The sequence below is a fragment of the Pezoporus wallicus genome, unplaced genomic scaffold, assembly GCF_028554395.1.
Source record: "Pezoporus wallicus isolate ANWC-B61680 ecotype Strahan unplaced genomic scaffold, APGP_CSIRO_Pwel_v1 contig_8649, whole genome shotgun sequence".
Classification (NCBI taxonomy): Eukaryota; Metazoa; Chordata; class Aves; order Psittaciformes; family Psittacidae; genus Pezoporus; species Pezoporus wallicus.
Window position 1 is genome coordinate 727,481 of NW_026639134.1, and position 17,045 is coordinate 744,525.

The 17,045-nt window shown below is 40.4% G+C and overlaps 1 protein-coding gene across 2 annotated transcripts in view; it reads left to right on the forward strand.

The window, feature by feature from the left end:
- FAM120A (family with sequence similarity 120A) overlaps positions 1-17,045 on the forward strand; it is a 54,902-nt gene that overhangs the window by 15,980 nt on the left and 21,877 nt on the right. For both annotated transcript variants that reach the window (XM_057413786.1, XM_057413787.1), the window contains exons 4-10: positions 3,395-3,523; positions 4,010-4,106; positions 5,143-5,243; positions 5,514-5,797; positions 7,197-7,284; positions 10,673-10,897; positions 14,280-14,454. In XM_057413786.1, coding sequence (XP_057269769.1) covers positions 3,395-3,523; positions 4,010-4,106; positions 5,143-5,243; positions 5,514-5,797; positions 7,197-7,284; positions 10,673-10,897; positions 14,280-14,454 — 1,099 coding nt within the window. The remainder of the gene's footprint in view (positions 1-3,394; positions 3,524-4,009; positions 4,107-5,142; positions 5,244-5,513; positions 5,798-7,196; positions 7,285-10,672; positions 10,898-14,279; positions 14,455-17,045) is intronic.

Sequence of the window (17,045 nt, forward strand, 5' to 3'; positions counted from 1 at the left end):
CACTACAGGCTCATCACATGAAATGTTTATAACGTTCAAAGGCCACTACAAGATCCAAGCAGTTTGGATGCTATCTCTAATAGAAATTACAAGACAAAAATAACAAACCCCAGTTAATTTGTTATAGTATTCTTCATATCTTCAGCCTTTCCTCCTGCCAGTAGAAGAAAAAATTAGGTCCTCTGTGTGGCACCTCACAGTAACTCAGTATTCAAGGTATTTTTCTAATGATTTGAAAATAAAACTAAACAGATAATCTGTTTCCAGCAGGCACTGCAGTAAATGCTGTGTTGATTAGCTGTTAAAGGCTTCACTTCTGATGACAGTGGGCAACTGGAGTTGTCCCAGACTTGGAGAGCTTTTCTGAAGTGTAGCTTAGGTGCCTTCTGCAGTATCCTACTAATCCCATGGAGTTACACATCTGTGAGTCTGTTATTTTTCAAGAAAGCTTTTTTACAAGTTCCTTTTGTCAAAACCAAGATATTTTTTGTAGCTCCTGGGCTGGGAATGTTGCTCTCTGCCTCTCATTTTGCCAAATACCTGTGTAGAATTAATTTCCTTTACCCACTTAATCTTTACAGGGTGCATTAAGAGGTGGCTTACGATTTTTGTTAGTGGTCATGAATTGAAGTAGTCCTTTTATAGCTAACAAAGAAATGGTGTTGTTTTCAGATGTTACACTTTCTAACCTGATCACCTCCAACTGTGTGATTCACCTCCATGTTTGCCTTTGACAGAATCATGGAATGGTTCGTGTTGGAAGGGCCCTTAAAGAACTTCTGCCTAAGATCTCATTCCAATCTCCCTTTTGGCAGATTAAAGCCATTCCCCCTTGTCCTGTCCCTACAGGCTCAAAATTAATTCCAGTTTCCAAAACTGATTTTCTGTGGGCTTCTATGTAGGTCATGACATTTTTAATTTGGAGGGTTTTGAGGATTTTTGGGTGTTCTCGCTTCTGGACTCCATGTCTTTGAAAGAGTTAATGAAAATAACTTCCAAATACCTGAAATGTCTCTAATCAGGTAATAAATACTTTTAGACGTCTCACTTCAGGAATTAAGAAGATGCTCCAGTGAGGTCTTCAGGCTGTGTAAAAGCAGCTAACTGGGGGTGATACACATAGTAAGCCCTTCGTATGTCTCACTTGAGCTTCATACTGGGCCTTAGAATCATAGAATCGTTAGGGTTGGAAAGGACCTTAAGATCATCTAGTTCCAACCCCCCTGCCATGGGCAGGGACACCTTACGCTAAATCATATCACCCAAGGCCTGGTCCAGCCTGGTCTTGAACACTGCCAGGGATGGAGCATTCACAACCTCCCTGGGCAACCTATTCCAGTGCCTCACCACCCTAGCAGGAAAGAATTTCCTTCTTATATCCAACCTAAACTTCCCCTGTTTGAGTTTTAACCCATTACCCCTTGTCCTGTCGCTACAGTCTAATGAAGAGTCCCTCTCCAGTCCCTATAGGCCCCCTTCAGATACTGGAAGGCTGCTATGAGGTCTCCTACTGCTGGGGTCTGAGCTGAAGTATTAGTTCTAGAATGTTGTGATGCCAGCTGTTTATAGAGTGTATGAAATACTACTGTCTTGGAGATCACGTAAAACTAGTGATAGATTGCTTACTTCTTTCATCCACTGAATTTGTAAGCCGAGACTGCAGAAGCACTTAGGTAGCGATGCTGGATTTCTCCAAGGCCTCTGCAGAGAGCACATCTAGCATGACACAGCCATGTTATGATTCAGCTGCTTCAGAGATGTAGAATTGTTACTGTAAAAATAAAATGGGAGGTGTTTGTAAAACGACTTAAATCATCAATGATCCATTGCTTCTTATAGATTGGGTGCAGAATATTATTAGTATTTGTGACTGTAAGCTTACATGTGACTGTGATCTGTATTTAATATTGTTATATATATATTCAGAATGCCCACTAATGAAAATTTAGTTTACTATCTAAAATAGAAATAACTACTGCACCACTGACTGCACTAAACAGAGTTGTTCTTAGTTTAGACTCCATAGAATGTAGAGCTCATCTCTAGTAGAGAATGACCAGGTATGGAATGAATATCCTGACATTTGTTACAAGTAGGCATTAGGAAAAGGAAATGAATAATAGTGTGAACCTGGGCAAAAATTCTGTGGTTTAAATATGAAGAAGACAGTCTATTGCGTAATACGTGGGTCAAATAAGGGCAGGAAAGAAAATAATTACCTACAGTAGACTCCATATAAAAAAGGACTTGTAATGCAGATTTTAAAGTTGCGAAGTCCAAACTAAAGAAGTATTAATCAGATTTTTGCATAAACATTTGTGACGAGGCTGAGCTGCAGTGTTTTCTAGTAAAGTATGATGCCTCTGTATAGAATGCAAGGGTAAAGATTGTTCACATGTTGTCATTATCTTCAAAAATACAACTGGTAAATACTAGTAATCATCTGTGAAGTCTTGAATCACTGATTTTTCCAAAGAGGCAGATTAAACTATGTTAAAGCCAAGCCCTGGCTGCCCCCCAGGGCAGAGTGCTCCAGAGCTGGGCACAGGTTCCAGACAGAAGCTTTAGAAAATCCTCGGGCATTCTCTCAAATGTAAGACATACAGTTGGAGCCTCTTTGCCGTCCTGCTGAGTGCAAGCATTGTGCAGCTCAGGGGCAAAGGAGCAGAGACTGCCCATGGTTGAGCAGTTCTTCACACCCAGCTCACAGTACTGCTCACTGCTTTGAATTTGGTAATGGTCCATGATGGTTGCTTGACCTGAAGTTTCTAAACCCCATATAGGATCATAGAATCACAGAATCTCAGACTGGTTTGAGTTGGAAGGGACCTTAAAGCTCATCCAGCTCCATCCTCTACCATGGGCAGGGACACCTTCCACTAGAGCAGCTTGCTCCAAGCCCCTGTGTCCAACCTGGCCTTGAACACTGCCAGGGATGGGGCAGCCACAGCTGCTCTGCACACCCTGTGCCAGCGCCTCAGCACCCTCACAGGGAAGAGCTTCTGCCTAAGAGCTCATCTCAGTCTCCCCTCGGGCAGGTTAAAGCCATTCCCCTTGGCCTGTCCCTACATCCATTGTCCCAAGCCCCTCTCCAGGTTTCCTGCAGCCCCTTCAGGCACTGGAGCTGCTCTCAGGTCTCCCCTTCAGGAGCTTTCTCTTCTCCAGGCTGCCCCAGCCCAGCTCTCTCAGCCTGGCTCCAGGGCAGAGCTGCTCCAGCCCTCGCAGCATCTCCATGGCCTCCTCTGGCCTTGCTCCAACAGCTCCACGTCCCTCTTGTGCTGTTGTCCCAGAGCTGATGTTTTCAGTAAATAAGCAGCTTAATTTTCTGCCATCTAAGCGATGTCTCCTGCACTCCCCTGTTGGTTCAAACTGGCCTGTGTGTTTGTTTGCACAGGTACGTGCTCACCAGTTAGTTTTACCACCGTGTGACGTAGTGATCAAAGCTGTCGCTGACTATGTCCGTAACATTCAGGACACCACTGATCTGGATGCCATAGCAAAAGATGTTTTTCAGCATTCACAGGTAACGTATAACACAAAATACTGGTTTGGGTTTGTTGGGGTTTTTTATATAAAAACCAACGGCATTATACATTTGTGTTGAAGAATTGCATTCTATAAAAACAGTAGTTTGCATCAGCTGATAATACGAATCTTTTGGTATATGCAGTGTCTTAGATACCCTAATTTTACTTTCCAGAGGTAAAAATACTGCATTTATCCTCAGTTCTTTAAATTCTTGATAATCAAAGGGGTTTTGATACCCAGAGGGGTTTTGTAGTCTGTCTTTGTGCACTGTCATTAGGAGTCAGTGGCACATGAAGGTGATACTTTCAAGCTTTATCCTTACATGGATTGACATATTTCTTATACAGTAGTAGTGCTGTAGTCCCAAGGGTCAATAGGTATTAATCCCCTATGTGATGGAGTATATGTTAACTGTGGTACCGTGCTGACCTGTAGGTGATATGCCTGGATTTGTGCCGACATCTTTTCTTCTTTATTTTAGTCTAGAACAGATGACAAAGTTACTCGATTTAAGAGAGCAGTTGCTTATTATTCAGCAACTAATAAACCTATGCCATTTCATCCACAACATTACCTAGGTAAGTAGTTAAATAAGACTCTTCATTTGAACTAAAACCTGGGATAAACCAGAAATAGTATCATTAACAGGCTCTTATAAAAATGTTCATATTCTTTGGCAGTTTTCATTGACTCTTGTGTATGAGATTTCAAAAGAAGGTTTTTGTACAATGCGTGCAGAGGTTATGTTCTTTCCCCAAAAAGAGAACAACCTGCACTGATTTTCCTCTTAGCTATTGCTGCATTGGTTCTGGCGTTGGACACTGGACAGTAGGGTCCTGTAAGGAGCTCATGTCTGGTTACTGGTTCCAGTCATAGAGACAGTTCCTGTTTCTGTTCTATAAAACATATTTCCTGTTTCTCACTGGATTCACCTGACATGTTGTAGAAATCCCTTTATAGCCTTTGATTGTTTTTTTTCATGTCCTAGCATACCTGCTGAAATTGCAGCCATGGATAGTTCTGGCAGTGCAGATTATTCTCCAGGCTTACAAATCAACTGTATGGACACAGGTTTTACTCCACACACCTCATTCTTAACACTAAAACTAATTAGAGCTGGAATTTCCTAAATTCAGTTGCCACACTGGGTAACACTATAATAATAATACAGACTATTTTTTTTCTTCTCAATTTTTTTGGGGGGAATAGATGTCCATATTTACATTCAAAGACCTGCACTAAAGGGCATTGAGACTACTCTAGGTCAGATACTCAAATGATAGTGTCTGTGTGACGCTGGTTTTGCCAGCTTCTTCATTACGACAGCTCTGGGGCTTTTTCCTGTTAAGCTTCCTTTGATACCCAGATAGAACAGAACTGTGAGGTAATGAACTGAGAGGTGAGAAAAGCAAAGGGAGGCTTCACAAGCTACAAAGTATTTTTATTTAGGCAAAGATGAATAAAACTGACTTAAAGGCATCCTAGAAGGCAGCAATGCTAACAGGATGAATAAGTAAACCATGAGAGCAAAAGGATTAACAGGGTAACATTTGTGTCAAATAGTGAGCGTTTGGTTTTTTTTTTTCTTTTTCCCCATCCCTGTTTGCAATGTAGCAGCCAGACCAAATCAGTTTGGTATGCCTGGGATAGTGCCACCATATGTTCCTTCTCAGATGCTTAACATTCCACAGACCTCACTACAAGCAAAACCTGTGGTAAGTCTAGCCCTCTGCCCTTCTTTTTGGGAGAAGCCTGCTGTGCTCATCAAACTAAAATCAAGGTGGGAAAGGTGTATCTAATTTAGCATGGGCATTTACTGATTGAATTCTGAGTCTGGAACTATAGTGATCTACAGACTCTGGTAGTGCAATTTCTGTCCATGTCCAAGAGGCCTGAGTTTTAATGTGTACATTTGGAAAATGTATTCTGTGTTAGAAGAAAAGCCTTTTTGATGCCTTCACTTAAGAAAGATTGCTTGATTTTAGGCCCAGCAGATGTCCAGCCAGGGTGGGGCCCAAGGCCAGGGTCCATACCCATATAGTCTCTCTGAGCCAGCCATCACCTTGGAAACAGGTGGAAAAAGTCTTTCTGAGCAGAACAACTACAGTAACATTCCTCATGAAGGAAAACATACACCATTGTATGAACGATCTTCTCCAATCAATCCAGCTCAGAGTGGAAGCCCTAATCATGTTGATTCTACCTATTTTCCTGCCTCTTCTACATCTTCGTCCTCTGACAATGATGAAGGCAATGGAGGTGCAGTGAAGTAAGTTTTCGATGAGGGTATTTTCTTACTTGGCTTCTGTTAAGATAAATTTACTTTCAAAATTGTTCAGCAGTATTGTGAAAGTAAGAAATCTGCAAATTAGTGATGGGGTAGGCCTTAAAAAAACAGTTTGATATTACTGTGTCTGCAAACACTATGGCTGCTCTCTGTGGTCACAGTTTCCTTAACAAGCAAAAATCCAAACCCAAATAACTTTGGGTGTTTTTCCATTTCTGCCCTTCTGTTTTATTGAAAGAAGGAGACAGCGAGATTTTGTAAATGTCATAAAGCCTTCGAGTTCTTTGTATAAAAGAAATATTTCCACTTCACAGTATAATTCATTAAAACTTCACTGAATTTGTAGTGTTTACACTACTTAAATTTTGGGATTAATGTGGCTTTGCAAAGAAATCTGGTGTGAATGTCAGAAATTCACCCTTCAAGACAGTGACTCAAGCCCTCATTGCCAGGCTGTGTGTGGAACAAAGCAGCAGGGAAAAGGGTTTTTCTCTGTTCTACTAAGGTGCCTTATTTACTGCCTGAGTATTTCTGACTAGCACTAAATTGTCTGTCTGTCCTTAGCAATGAAGTTATGCAGATTTTGATGTAACTACTGCTTCCTGAACCACAAAAATGAAATCTGAACAGAGGCAGTTTGTGTTTCCTTTAGTCTTATTAGGGGTGATGGTGTGAGAATCACATCCCTGGGGCATCAGCAGGTCTGTGAGTGCCTCTGAAAGTTTGGTGCTGTGCATCATAATCAGTTACTACCGGGTAGTAAATTCTGAATGCGTCTACAATAATGTGTGATGGCTTAGACTTCACTTTTTTGGTGCAGTCTGTTAACTTTGAATATTATCAGGTGTTCTGCTTAGTAAAACAAGCATGTTTACATGGCTGCCATGCAGCATAGAACTGGGAATGTACCTGCTTTAGAAAAAACAGCAAAAGGTATTTTTCAGTATTTCTGATAGTGTTGTCTCACATTTTATGCAGTACGTTTGGAGTAAGTTTAGAAACTGAAATCTAGACAGTGTCATTTATGACTTTTTGAAGGTCCCTTCCAACCCAAACTATTCTATGATTCTGTGTCACAGTTTGAGGGAAATTACTTGACATAGTGACAAATGTTTTAAAGTTCAATCAAGAATTTTCCCTACATGAGCATTTAGTCACTGTAATATACAGCTTTTTAAATACAGTCCAGACGTTGACATAGTACAAATCAATAAATGTTGGTATTAAAGTCTCTTCAAGACTCTTACAAATTGACATTTCTAATACATAGATAGTATCCCTGGGTCTCTGGCCCCATAGTTCCACTAAAGGTCACCAAGGAGTTATCCTACTCTGTTTAGCAGTACTTTGAAACGCTGTTGTTCTTTGTGTTCTCCTTCAGCCATGTCAGTGGGAACAAAATTGGCTGGGAAAAACCAGGAGTCCAGTCAGAAAGTCAAACACGTGGAGAGCTGAGAGACCAAACAAAGGTAATTCCTGAAGTTCCCAACATCACAACTTACTCTTTTGTGCTAGACAGAAAACTCTGAGTAGAATTTTCAATACTGATCTGTAGGGTTTAGTGTAAACTTTTACACAGTTTGGTGAATTACAAAACAAGAACTTTAATGGACAGTCAGAAGTTTTCCAAGGAGTATTGTAGTGAATACATGAAAATTAAATAGGGTACGTTAGAAAATAGTACATAGAAAATAGTACATAGAAAATAGAAACCAATACACTCGTTTACTCCTTAGCTAACACTCTCCCTTATATCCTTAGATACTGCTATCTGTGTTTACAGTAGTTCATTGGTTTGTTTTTTCCTAAGGATTACAGTGGTTTGTCTGTGGATTCAGAGTCCATTTTGTATAAACTGCAGTGAAGTAAGAGCAGCTCTAGCACACATTTCAGTGTTAGCAGCAGACCATTGTATTAAAACTCAGCTGAGGAGTGGAAGTCCTTTATAACCACCTAGTAGGATTTTTACATAATACATACTGAAGTACTTCAGTGGGACTAGTTAGAATGTATTGCTACCTAACTAAGGAAGGGTGGGATAATTAAACCCTTGCTAAAGACATAACATCATTCTATTAATTATTTTCAACATCTAAACCCATTGTCAAATGAAGGAGTATTATGGTCTGTGTTTCAAGGTTGAACTGTGTTTGGAAAGAATGTTCCAATCATTTGCACTTAATATCTCTGCATTTTGTGCTGGAACTGTTCAACTCTTAATTTTGTGTCAGAAAAACCCAATCATGAGTGAGTTACACTGCGGGCAAACAGAACATTTTCCTATACCTTTGGCATAGAAATTCCAGTAAACTTGGGCTTTGTGCTTAAAATATCAAGCTGATGATTTCATCCATCAGTGGTTATTATTTTTGCAGACTACGCCCTGTATGATAACTGTATCTGCCTGGGGATTAGTCACCATATGCAAATGCTAATTTGACCTATTACATTCCTTCTCTGTTTGCTGGGCCATGTTTGAAGGCTGGTACTTCATCCCAGCTGCAGCCCTGTTTTCATACTGAATTCCAGCTGTGTGAGCAGCCACTCAGCTTCCCAGTTCAGCTTAAATGCCTCCAACTTCCTAGATAAATGCTTGTGAGTTTACTTGCCTGTGCTTTTTTTTAATATCAATTCAGTATTGTAATATTTAATTCAGTCACATAAGACAGTTGTATCTGTTGAGCATGACAGGGAGAATTAAGAGTCCGTTTTGTAGATGAGCTCATTATTGTAGAGATGATGCCAAAAAAGTATTTCCTAAAGTTTTCAACTGAAAGAGCTTTGTGAATTTCTGAGCTAAAGTGCTGAAAATCTGGCATAGATTAGACAGCTAGCGGCAGTTTGACACTCCTTTCACTTGACTTAAATGTCAAGATCCCTTGCTCATAGTTGTCTCACCACATGATTACACACGGCAGAAGTATGCTCACCTCATTCAGGTTGGAGGTATATCGCTAACAAAAGAAACCCCACACGTTTAACTGTGGTAGCTCCTCAGGTGAAGTGTTTGAATACTACTATTCTTCCAAAACCTAAAGGAGGATGACTAGATCTGGAGCTTTTGACAAGGGCCTGTTAGGACAGGACAACAAAAGGGAATGGCTTTAACCTGCCAGAGGGGAGATTGCGATGAGCTCTTAGGCAGAAGCTCTTCCCTGTGAGGGTGCTGAGGCGCTGGCACAGGGTGCCCAGAGAAGCTGTGACTGCCCCATCCCTGGCAGTGTTCAAGGCCAGGTTGGATGGGACTGATACAACGTGACTAGTGGAAGGGGACCCTGACCATGGCAGGGATTGGAGCTGGATGAGCTTTAAGGTGCCTTCCAGCACAAAAAAGTCTGTGATTCTATGATTATCACTGGAGCAGCTCCAGGACAACCTGGCAAATGGGGAAAGCATTGCTGTCAGTTGGGGTTTTGTCATCTTTACTCTGTGCCCTCAGTAAGCAGCAGTCTGTAAACTTGTCTCTGGGGTCCACTGTCACTGACTTTTAATTGTTGGGGTAATAGAAAACAGAGACAAAAATGTTTAAACTGGTACATATTTGATAATATGATACAGAATTAATAGAGCTGTGATAGCTCATGTGTCTCTAAATCATTCTGTATTAGTATGTTGTGTTAGAAGTGTTCTGTTTTACAGGTTTTAACCATTTCTTCTGTGTATTTTCATTTTTATAAATAAAATCTAGATTACCAGCTCTAAAATACGCAAAATACATTCTTTCAGTAACATCCTCTTTGACTGTGTGTCTGAAATGTCATCTGAAAATAAACATTGCCCCTTTGATATTTTGCTTCAAGCATGTTTTTACTTATACGGACCTTTCTCTAGAGGGTTTTTGGGGAGGGGTGTTTTTAGGTTTTAACATGCAGGTTTGTATTTTTCAGAAGAGTGAACAAGCTGAGCTTGTTTGGGTCTGGTTTTTATGTACCTTGTTCTGTGGTATTTCAGGGCTTGGGCCATTTTGATTCCAGGTTTTTACTCATGCACGATTTATCATCAAGAGAATAAATCAAACTTCAGTTTCAGAAGTTTTTAATATTACTATGATAGTGTATAGGCATGAAACTAATAAGAACTCTAAAGGTAAAACAGCTTTCCGTTTTGAAGACAAGGATTTTTAGGAATTAACTACTTTTCTTGGTAGTATTTGTGAGCAGTACAACATAAATGCTTTCAAAAGGCTTATTCACCAGGAAGTTTACAGTATAATTTTGACATTTTTCCTGATAAATGCCACATTAATGGTGCAGTCAGAACATGTTGCTATTTTCTCTTACAATCATTTCAGACAAAATAATTTTATATTAAAAAGAACAACACATTTACAAAGCTTTTGAGTTCATACACTATATAGTCTATAATAATGTTTATAAATGTCTTTAAAATGAAAGGTGTAGTGTTTCCTGCTTCTATTTGAAATGCAAACTGAGAAGGGATGTGTTAATGGAAGTCTAGAGAAATTATAGGCTTGATGACTGTCAGTTAACCCATGTAGTTGGTAGTATCTTGGAAATACTCTAGATACAAGGCTGTTCACATTTAATTGAAAGGTCATCAGTCCCCTTTCTGCATTGTGTAACTAAAAATTAAAGATAATAATTCCTGTTGTTGTTAAGAAGTTAAAGCTTTACCATAATATTTATTTATTCAGCAAACAGTGGCTGACAGCTTAGATTTTCTGGAACACTTGCAGCCAGGTTTGGGTAATTTATTCTACGCACTGATACAACATGATGGGAAGACTTACTGTTCTCATTGTGGGTGAAGAAGGAAACTTGCAGTTTCTCTTGGCTCATCTCCTTGCATGTTTCTGTTCATGTTCAAAAGCACTTGATTTTGTTTGTTCTGTTACAGGCAGAAGGTTCCTCTAGTGCTTCTTCAGGAAGTCAGGCAGCCGATGTCAAAGGGAATCAAACCAGTAATCCACAAATCCCATGCCTGTTGTCAATGCCCACCAGAAACCACATGGATATTACTACCCCTCCATTACCTCCTGTAGCACCTGAAGTATTAAGAGTGGCAGAACACAGGCATAAGAAGGGGTTAATGTATCCTTACATCTTCCATGTCCTAACCAAGGTATGACATTTCAAAATGAGGTACTGTGAAATAACGATGCACTTGCTTTTCTGGCTAAAGAGTATCATAAATATACATCATATATCATGCTTTTGAGTTTGGGTCCATATTTATCACTGCTAACAATCTTTTCTCCTGTTTTCTAACCACTGATCTGTCTAGTACATTTTTCCAATAAATAGATGACTATAATTAGAAGCGTTTACTTACAAAATAATTTCTTTAGATACCTATGTGTGTAGATATATAAAAATATCTGCATATATTCATATATGCAGATATATCTAATAGATATATGTGTGTGTGTTTATATGGAGCTTGTTTCCATCTGAGAACTCCTGCGTATGTGCTCTGGTGTCTGTGCCAAGTCTTTTCTATTTTTGGTGTTCAAAAACGCTTAGATTGTTTTCCCTCAAAACCTGATCCCTCCTATCCCTGGTAGCTAGCCCTGATAGAAACATGGCAGCTATGAAATGAAAAATCCCTTTTGTATGATCCTGGAATGTAATTATAGAGGAACTCGATGATGATCTGAATTTTTGTTAATTTTAGTTGGCAGAATGTTTCTGATGGCTTATTTTGTTCTTTGGCTATATCATGTGCTGGCCTTCAGATCCCGGGTGAGCTGCAAGCATTTTCACACAGCTTAGGACTCTGCTCATTGTGTCCGGCAGAAAAAAAATCTATCCTAATGGTCACATAAGGACACCTTGAAAAGCAATGGGAGACCTTCTCACAGAAGTAGGCAGTGGTAATCTGCCCCAGTGTGTCTGGGAGCTGCTGAAGTCTGGTTTGTGTTGAGCCAGGAAGGAGCCAGAACAGAGGTGTTCCTGCACACCTCTGTATTTGACTCAGTGTAGTCTCAAAAGACCCAAGTTCATTGTTCCTTTTAACTGCAAACAGATGAGTCCCAGAATGAGACAACTTCAATCTTTTTCCTTCCTCTTCAGTGATCAAAACACCTTAGTCCTGGTTTTCATTCATCAAGCCCATTCAGTGTACATATTTGCACAGCATCTAGCAAAATGGCATTGTCCACATGCCTATTCCTTTATATTCATTTAAACAGTCTGCTTCAGGACAGTAATAATCCTCTCTCTAGTGGAGATCTGAAATCCATAAAAGAGAAAAGTTTCTGCATCAAGGTTGATGTTTGGATTTCCTATTTCCGTGTGTGTGTTTTGAGCCATGTAGTGCTGCCATTTCTTTATTCTAACATTTCTTTATCAAATAAAAATATAGAAGAATCAAAGGGTGTATGGAGACCATTGATCCCAGTTGAGTTTCACACTGTGCATAGCCAAATATTCTTAATACATTTAAATACTACTTGATGTTTAATCATGGAATCATTTAGGTTGGAAAACACCTTAAGATCATTGAGTCCAACTGTAAACCCAGCACTGCCCAGCCCACCACTAAACCATGTTCCTAATTGCCACATCTATATCATCTACATGTCTTAAATACCTCCATGCATGGTGACCCCACCACTGCCCTGGGCAGCCTGTTCCACTGCCTGAGCAGCATTTTGGTGAGGAAATTTTTTCCTAATATCCATCCTAAACCTGCCCTGGTGCAGTTTGAGGCTGTTTCCTCTTGTCCTATCCCTTGTTCCTTGGGAGCAGAGCCCAGCCCCTCCTGGCTCCATCCTCCTGTCAGGCACTTGTAGGGAGCCATGAGGTCCCCCTTGAGCCTTCTCTTCTCCAGACTGAATCTCCCAGGTCCCTCAGCCGTTCTCCATCCCACTTCTGTTCCAGGCCCTGCACCAGCTCTGCTGCCCTTCTCTGGCCCCACTCCAGCACCTCAGTGTCTCTTGTAGTGAGGGGCCCAGAGCTGAGCACAGGGTTCAAGGTGTGGCCTCACCAGTGCTGGATACAGGGGGACAGTCACTTCCATGGCCCTTCTGGCCACGCTATTTCTGATACAGGCTAGGATGCCACTGGCTTCTTGGCTGCCTGAGCACAAGCTGCTCATGTCTGGCTCCGTCAGTCAGCACCCACAGGTCCTTTTTTAGGAGCAGCTTTACATCCACTCTTCCCAAGCCTAGAGTGTTCCATGGGGTGGTTGTGGCCCAAGTGCAGGATCCAGCACTTTACCTTTTCGAACGTCATACACAGCCCATGGATCCAGCCTGTCCAGATCCCTCTGAAGAGCAGATCAACACTCCCACCCAACTTGGGGTATCATATCTTGCAGTGGGAGGAAGCAAATGAAATGCCTGCATTTGAGACATCCTCTCCCAACAGAGAGAAAAGAATCAATCTAGAGATGACTGCATAAAAGATAAATCCGTACTACTTAAGACTGTTTTTCTTTCCCCACTATCTGAAATGCTTTTGAACAGGTATGCACAGGGGACCTAAAGTGCAGCATGAGTACACTGACAGGTATCTCACTGAATAATTATGGGATTCTTCAGAAACTGGCACATAGAAGTGTTCCAGGTTACGTTGCTGTTATGTAGAGAGAGACACCTTATAGACATAACGTTACACCTAATGTAGTGTTGTCCGAGTTCAACCTGACGGTACCCTCATGCAGTCATTACAGGATGTTACCTACAGTATTCATTGGTAGGACAGTTTAAATGTGGGTTGTGGGTTAAGTGAAAATAGCAAAATGGAGCAGTGCTTGACAGTGCTGGAAATGAAGGCTGGCACCTGGGAGCAATGCAGTGAGGTCAGTTGTTTTCCAAGGAAATCTTAGCATGGTTGGAAGTGCAGACACACAAAACACAGAATGTTGCTGCTGTTTTGAGAGAGAATGCTGGAGGGTTCTTTCATACTTTTATCTGAAAAAGTATAAAATGCTAAAACTTTCCTTATACGCATTCAAAACCCAGCTATGATTTTTTGACCAGGTCTTCTCATAATGTTTTTTTACAGCAAGTCCCCAGTACTGTTTCAAATCCTTGCACCTGAAAGGGGTTCTTAGACAGCATTAATTTTTTTTTTTTAATGACTATATGAAATCTAGATCAGCTTCAAATGGGCTTTGACTGTCTGAAAGCACAGTGCTGCATTCAGGTGTGCTATTTCACTCTTCAGAGTATCCACATTTGAAGATCACTGTTTAGGTAATCTTCACCTACAGATAGTCCAGGCAAAAGGTAAAAAAAGAGGTGTGTGATAAAGAAGTAAAAGAAGAAATCAACAAGAATGATCAGAGCCTGGATACTTAACTAGAGGAAAACAAGTAGGGTGCATGGAAATCGTACACTGGTGTTATCTTCACATACCTAAGATTCACCTTATTGCTGAATCACGTTTTTATTGACTAGATGGGATTTATAGTAGAGCTGATTTGGTTACCATTCATGCCTCAATGCTTCCTGTGCACTCTATCATGTTATCTTCTTCTGCTTTCTTTCATGCCAAAGGGTGAAATCAAAGTTGCTGTTTCTATAGAAGATGAAGCCAACAAAGACCTGCCTCCTGCTGCTCTCCTTTATAGGCCAGTTCGTCAGTATGTTTACGGAGTCCTGTTTAGTTTGGCAGAAAGCAGAAAGAAAACTGAAAGACTTGCTTTTAGAAAGAACAGACTTCCACCAGAATGTATGTACTGTAGAATCCGTTCTTTATTTCCTTTGCTGTGTTTTCATATCCATTTGTGCTGTGATTTGACTGAGAATAGCTTCTAAGATTTCATCTGTGTAGCTGGTGCTGGGGAATTTATGCTTATTTGATCCCATGGATAACAGGAGAAAGTATTGCTGATTTGAAATTTTATGTCCTGTTGTAGTTTAAGAACCGGAAACGTTACCATTTCTAAGCAGGCTCTAGCTGTTGTTAAGATGTCTGCTCAAGCTGCTGTCGGGCTTGCAGCAAGTAATATCAGTTTGAGATGGAACGTTCAAAGCACATGGCAGAACTGAATTGTAGAAGACTTCTGTGCATATGCATATGATTTTTTATTTTTTTTTTTTTTTGGCAAATGACATGTATTATCTTACCCTGTCTTCCAAAACACGCACTGCAGGGGGATTGGCAAATGTCTAGTGTCCTTCAGGTGCTGGCCTATAAAAACATGATTTAGCATCCTTAGAGTCAGGTGTAGGCATGATGAAGGTAGATCTGGGCGGGAGGAGACTGAACTTCTGCAGACAGACTTAGGGAAAGATCCTTTGCTGGTTCAGGTGAATGTTAATCTGCCCATTAATCTGGTAGTTGTCTTTTTAAGTCTCCTGTATTCCAGAAAGATCAACTTCCTCATTCTAGAGTGTATAATGAAATGCATACAAAGAAGTGATTGAACTTTACAGTAGCATCTTATAAAGGTTAAAGGAATGCTAAAGCATTAAGGGAATGGCAGCAGTAGCAGTAGTATTTATATATAGGAGTCTGCTGTCACTAGACTGAATTTAAGAATTGGAGATTTAGGATCTATGAAAGCATTATTTACAGTCTTCGTATGTAAAAGGGTAAAAAGAATCAGTAGTAAACTTTGCCCATTCCCTTTTCTCTTCCATTTTTAATTGTGAAATGTTTCCTCCACATTCATAGTGGAGATGATAATCTTCCAATGATATTTGAAAAACTGTGTATATTGGCCAGTTATTTTGTGGGAATTAACATTTACCTTGCTTGAACAATATCTCAGCACATGTATTGTCACAAAGTTCTTAATTCTTACTCACACAACATTGGAATATTTCAGGTTACAGGATTATTTCAGGATTAAAGTAGTGACATTATTTGCGGTATACATTTATCCTCATTCAACTTCTGTCTTTAAAAGCGTACTGCAACATTTATAGTGGTGGAAAAGCTGAGTGCTGAAGGTCTGCTTCTAGTTTCAGAATGTTTTTATCTTGTAAACCTAGCATGTTCTCTGTAGGCTACTGGGGAAGCCTGTGTCAGCTCTGTTTTCACTTACATTGCTTTTCAGAGGTTTATTCTCAATGGGTGCTAAGAGCACTGCTGATGACTCTGTTTAGTTACAGGAGCTCTGGCAAGTGTTGCTGCAGGACACATTCAGCTACTGACCTACTTCGGTCCTAGGACTGACCATGCTTTTAAAAAATAGGAAGATAAACCTGAATGTCTGCCCAGAAGTTAGTTGCTTCACTGCAGAGTTTACAGTTCTGGTGAAGATGGGTTTGAAATAAGATGCAAACATGTGGCTTGGAAGGGTGATGCTGCAGAAGCACATTTATTTTGGTCACCTCTCATACTAAGTAGCAAAAATTGGGCAGGTTGGGCAAGACTCGGGCAGTGCGTTGAGAGAATACCTTCTTCACTGGCAAGAGCAGATTTCTCTGCTCATTTAGTCACACTAGTTAGCCCATGCTAACTCCTCTGAGGACCCTGGGTACAGTGAACAAGTGGTGCCTATTCTCCTTCAGTGTCTTGATTTGATTTTCTGCTGCTCTCTAAAATGACCGAGTTCTGAAGCACAGTAATAAAGACAAGAGAAAACTGAAGAATTGAGAGATGTTAAGAGAATTAAGAAATTAATTTCTACAGAAACTTAATGTTGCCCCTAAGATCTACGTAGAAAGGGAATGAATATATTAGTATCTAAGCCCCTGTCATCTTTGTTCTGCACACCACAGCACTGGCAACATAATAATCGTGCATGTGTAATTTGCAAGTATACTGTATGCAGCGGTTATAGGAGGCTGTGAAAACTACATAATAAACTGACATGAGTATTATTATTAAATACATAGCAGCATAAAGAATCTTTCATAAAATGGGTGAGTTCCTGTCTTTTAAATCGTTATTATTTTTTATGTAGTGGAAAAGCCAATGAGAAACAACAGATACGTTGTAAGAAGTACTCAGCAAGGTTCTTCAATGATAATGTCTGCTAACTAATGCCTTTGCTGTCCATGTCCTCATGTCTGCTCCCAGAGGGTATGAAGAGCTGAATCACAAACTTCTTGATTGTGCTTTTGCTGCCAAGGACAGTATTTGCTGCACTGTCCTTCCTTCTGAGGAGAGGGAAACTTCATCTCTGACTTGTTCTTCTTTTGAAGCTCTGAAACAGGCTATTTCCCATGTTCTGGTAAATACGTATGTGCAGCTGAAACCATCTGCCCTTTCCACTCTATGGGAAAATGCACACTTGTTCAAGCTGTCGTGACTCGTGGTCGGATCCAAAAGTGTGTTGTTTCAAGCCTAGCCACCTTGTGATGTGCTCT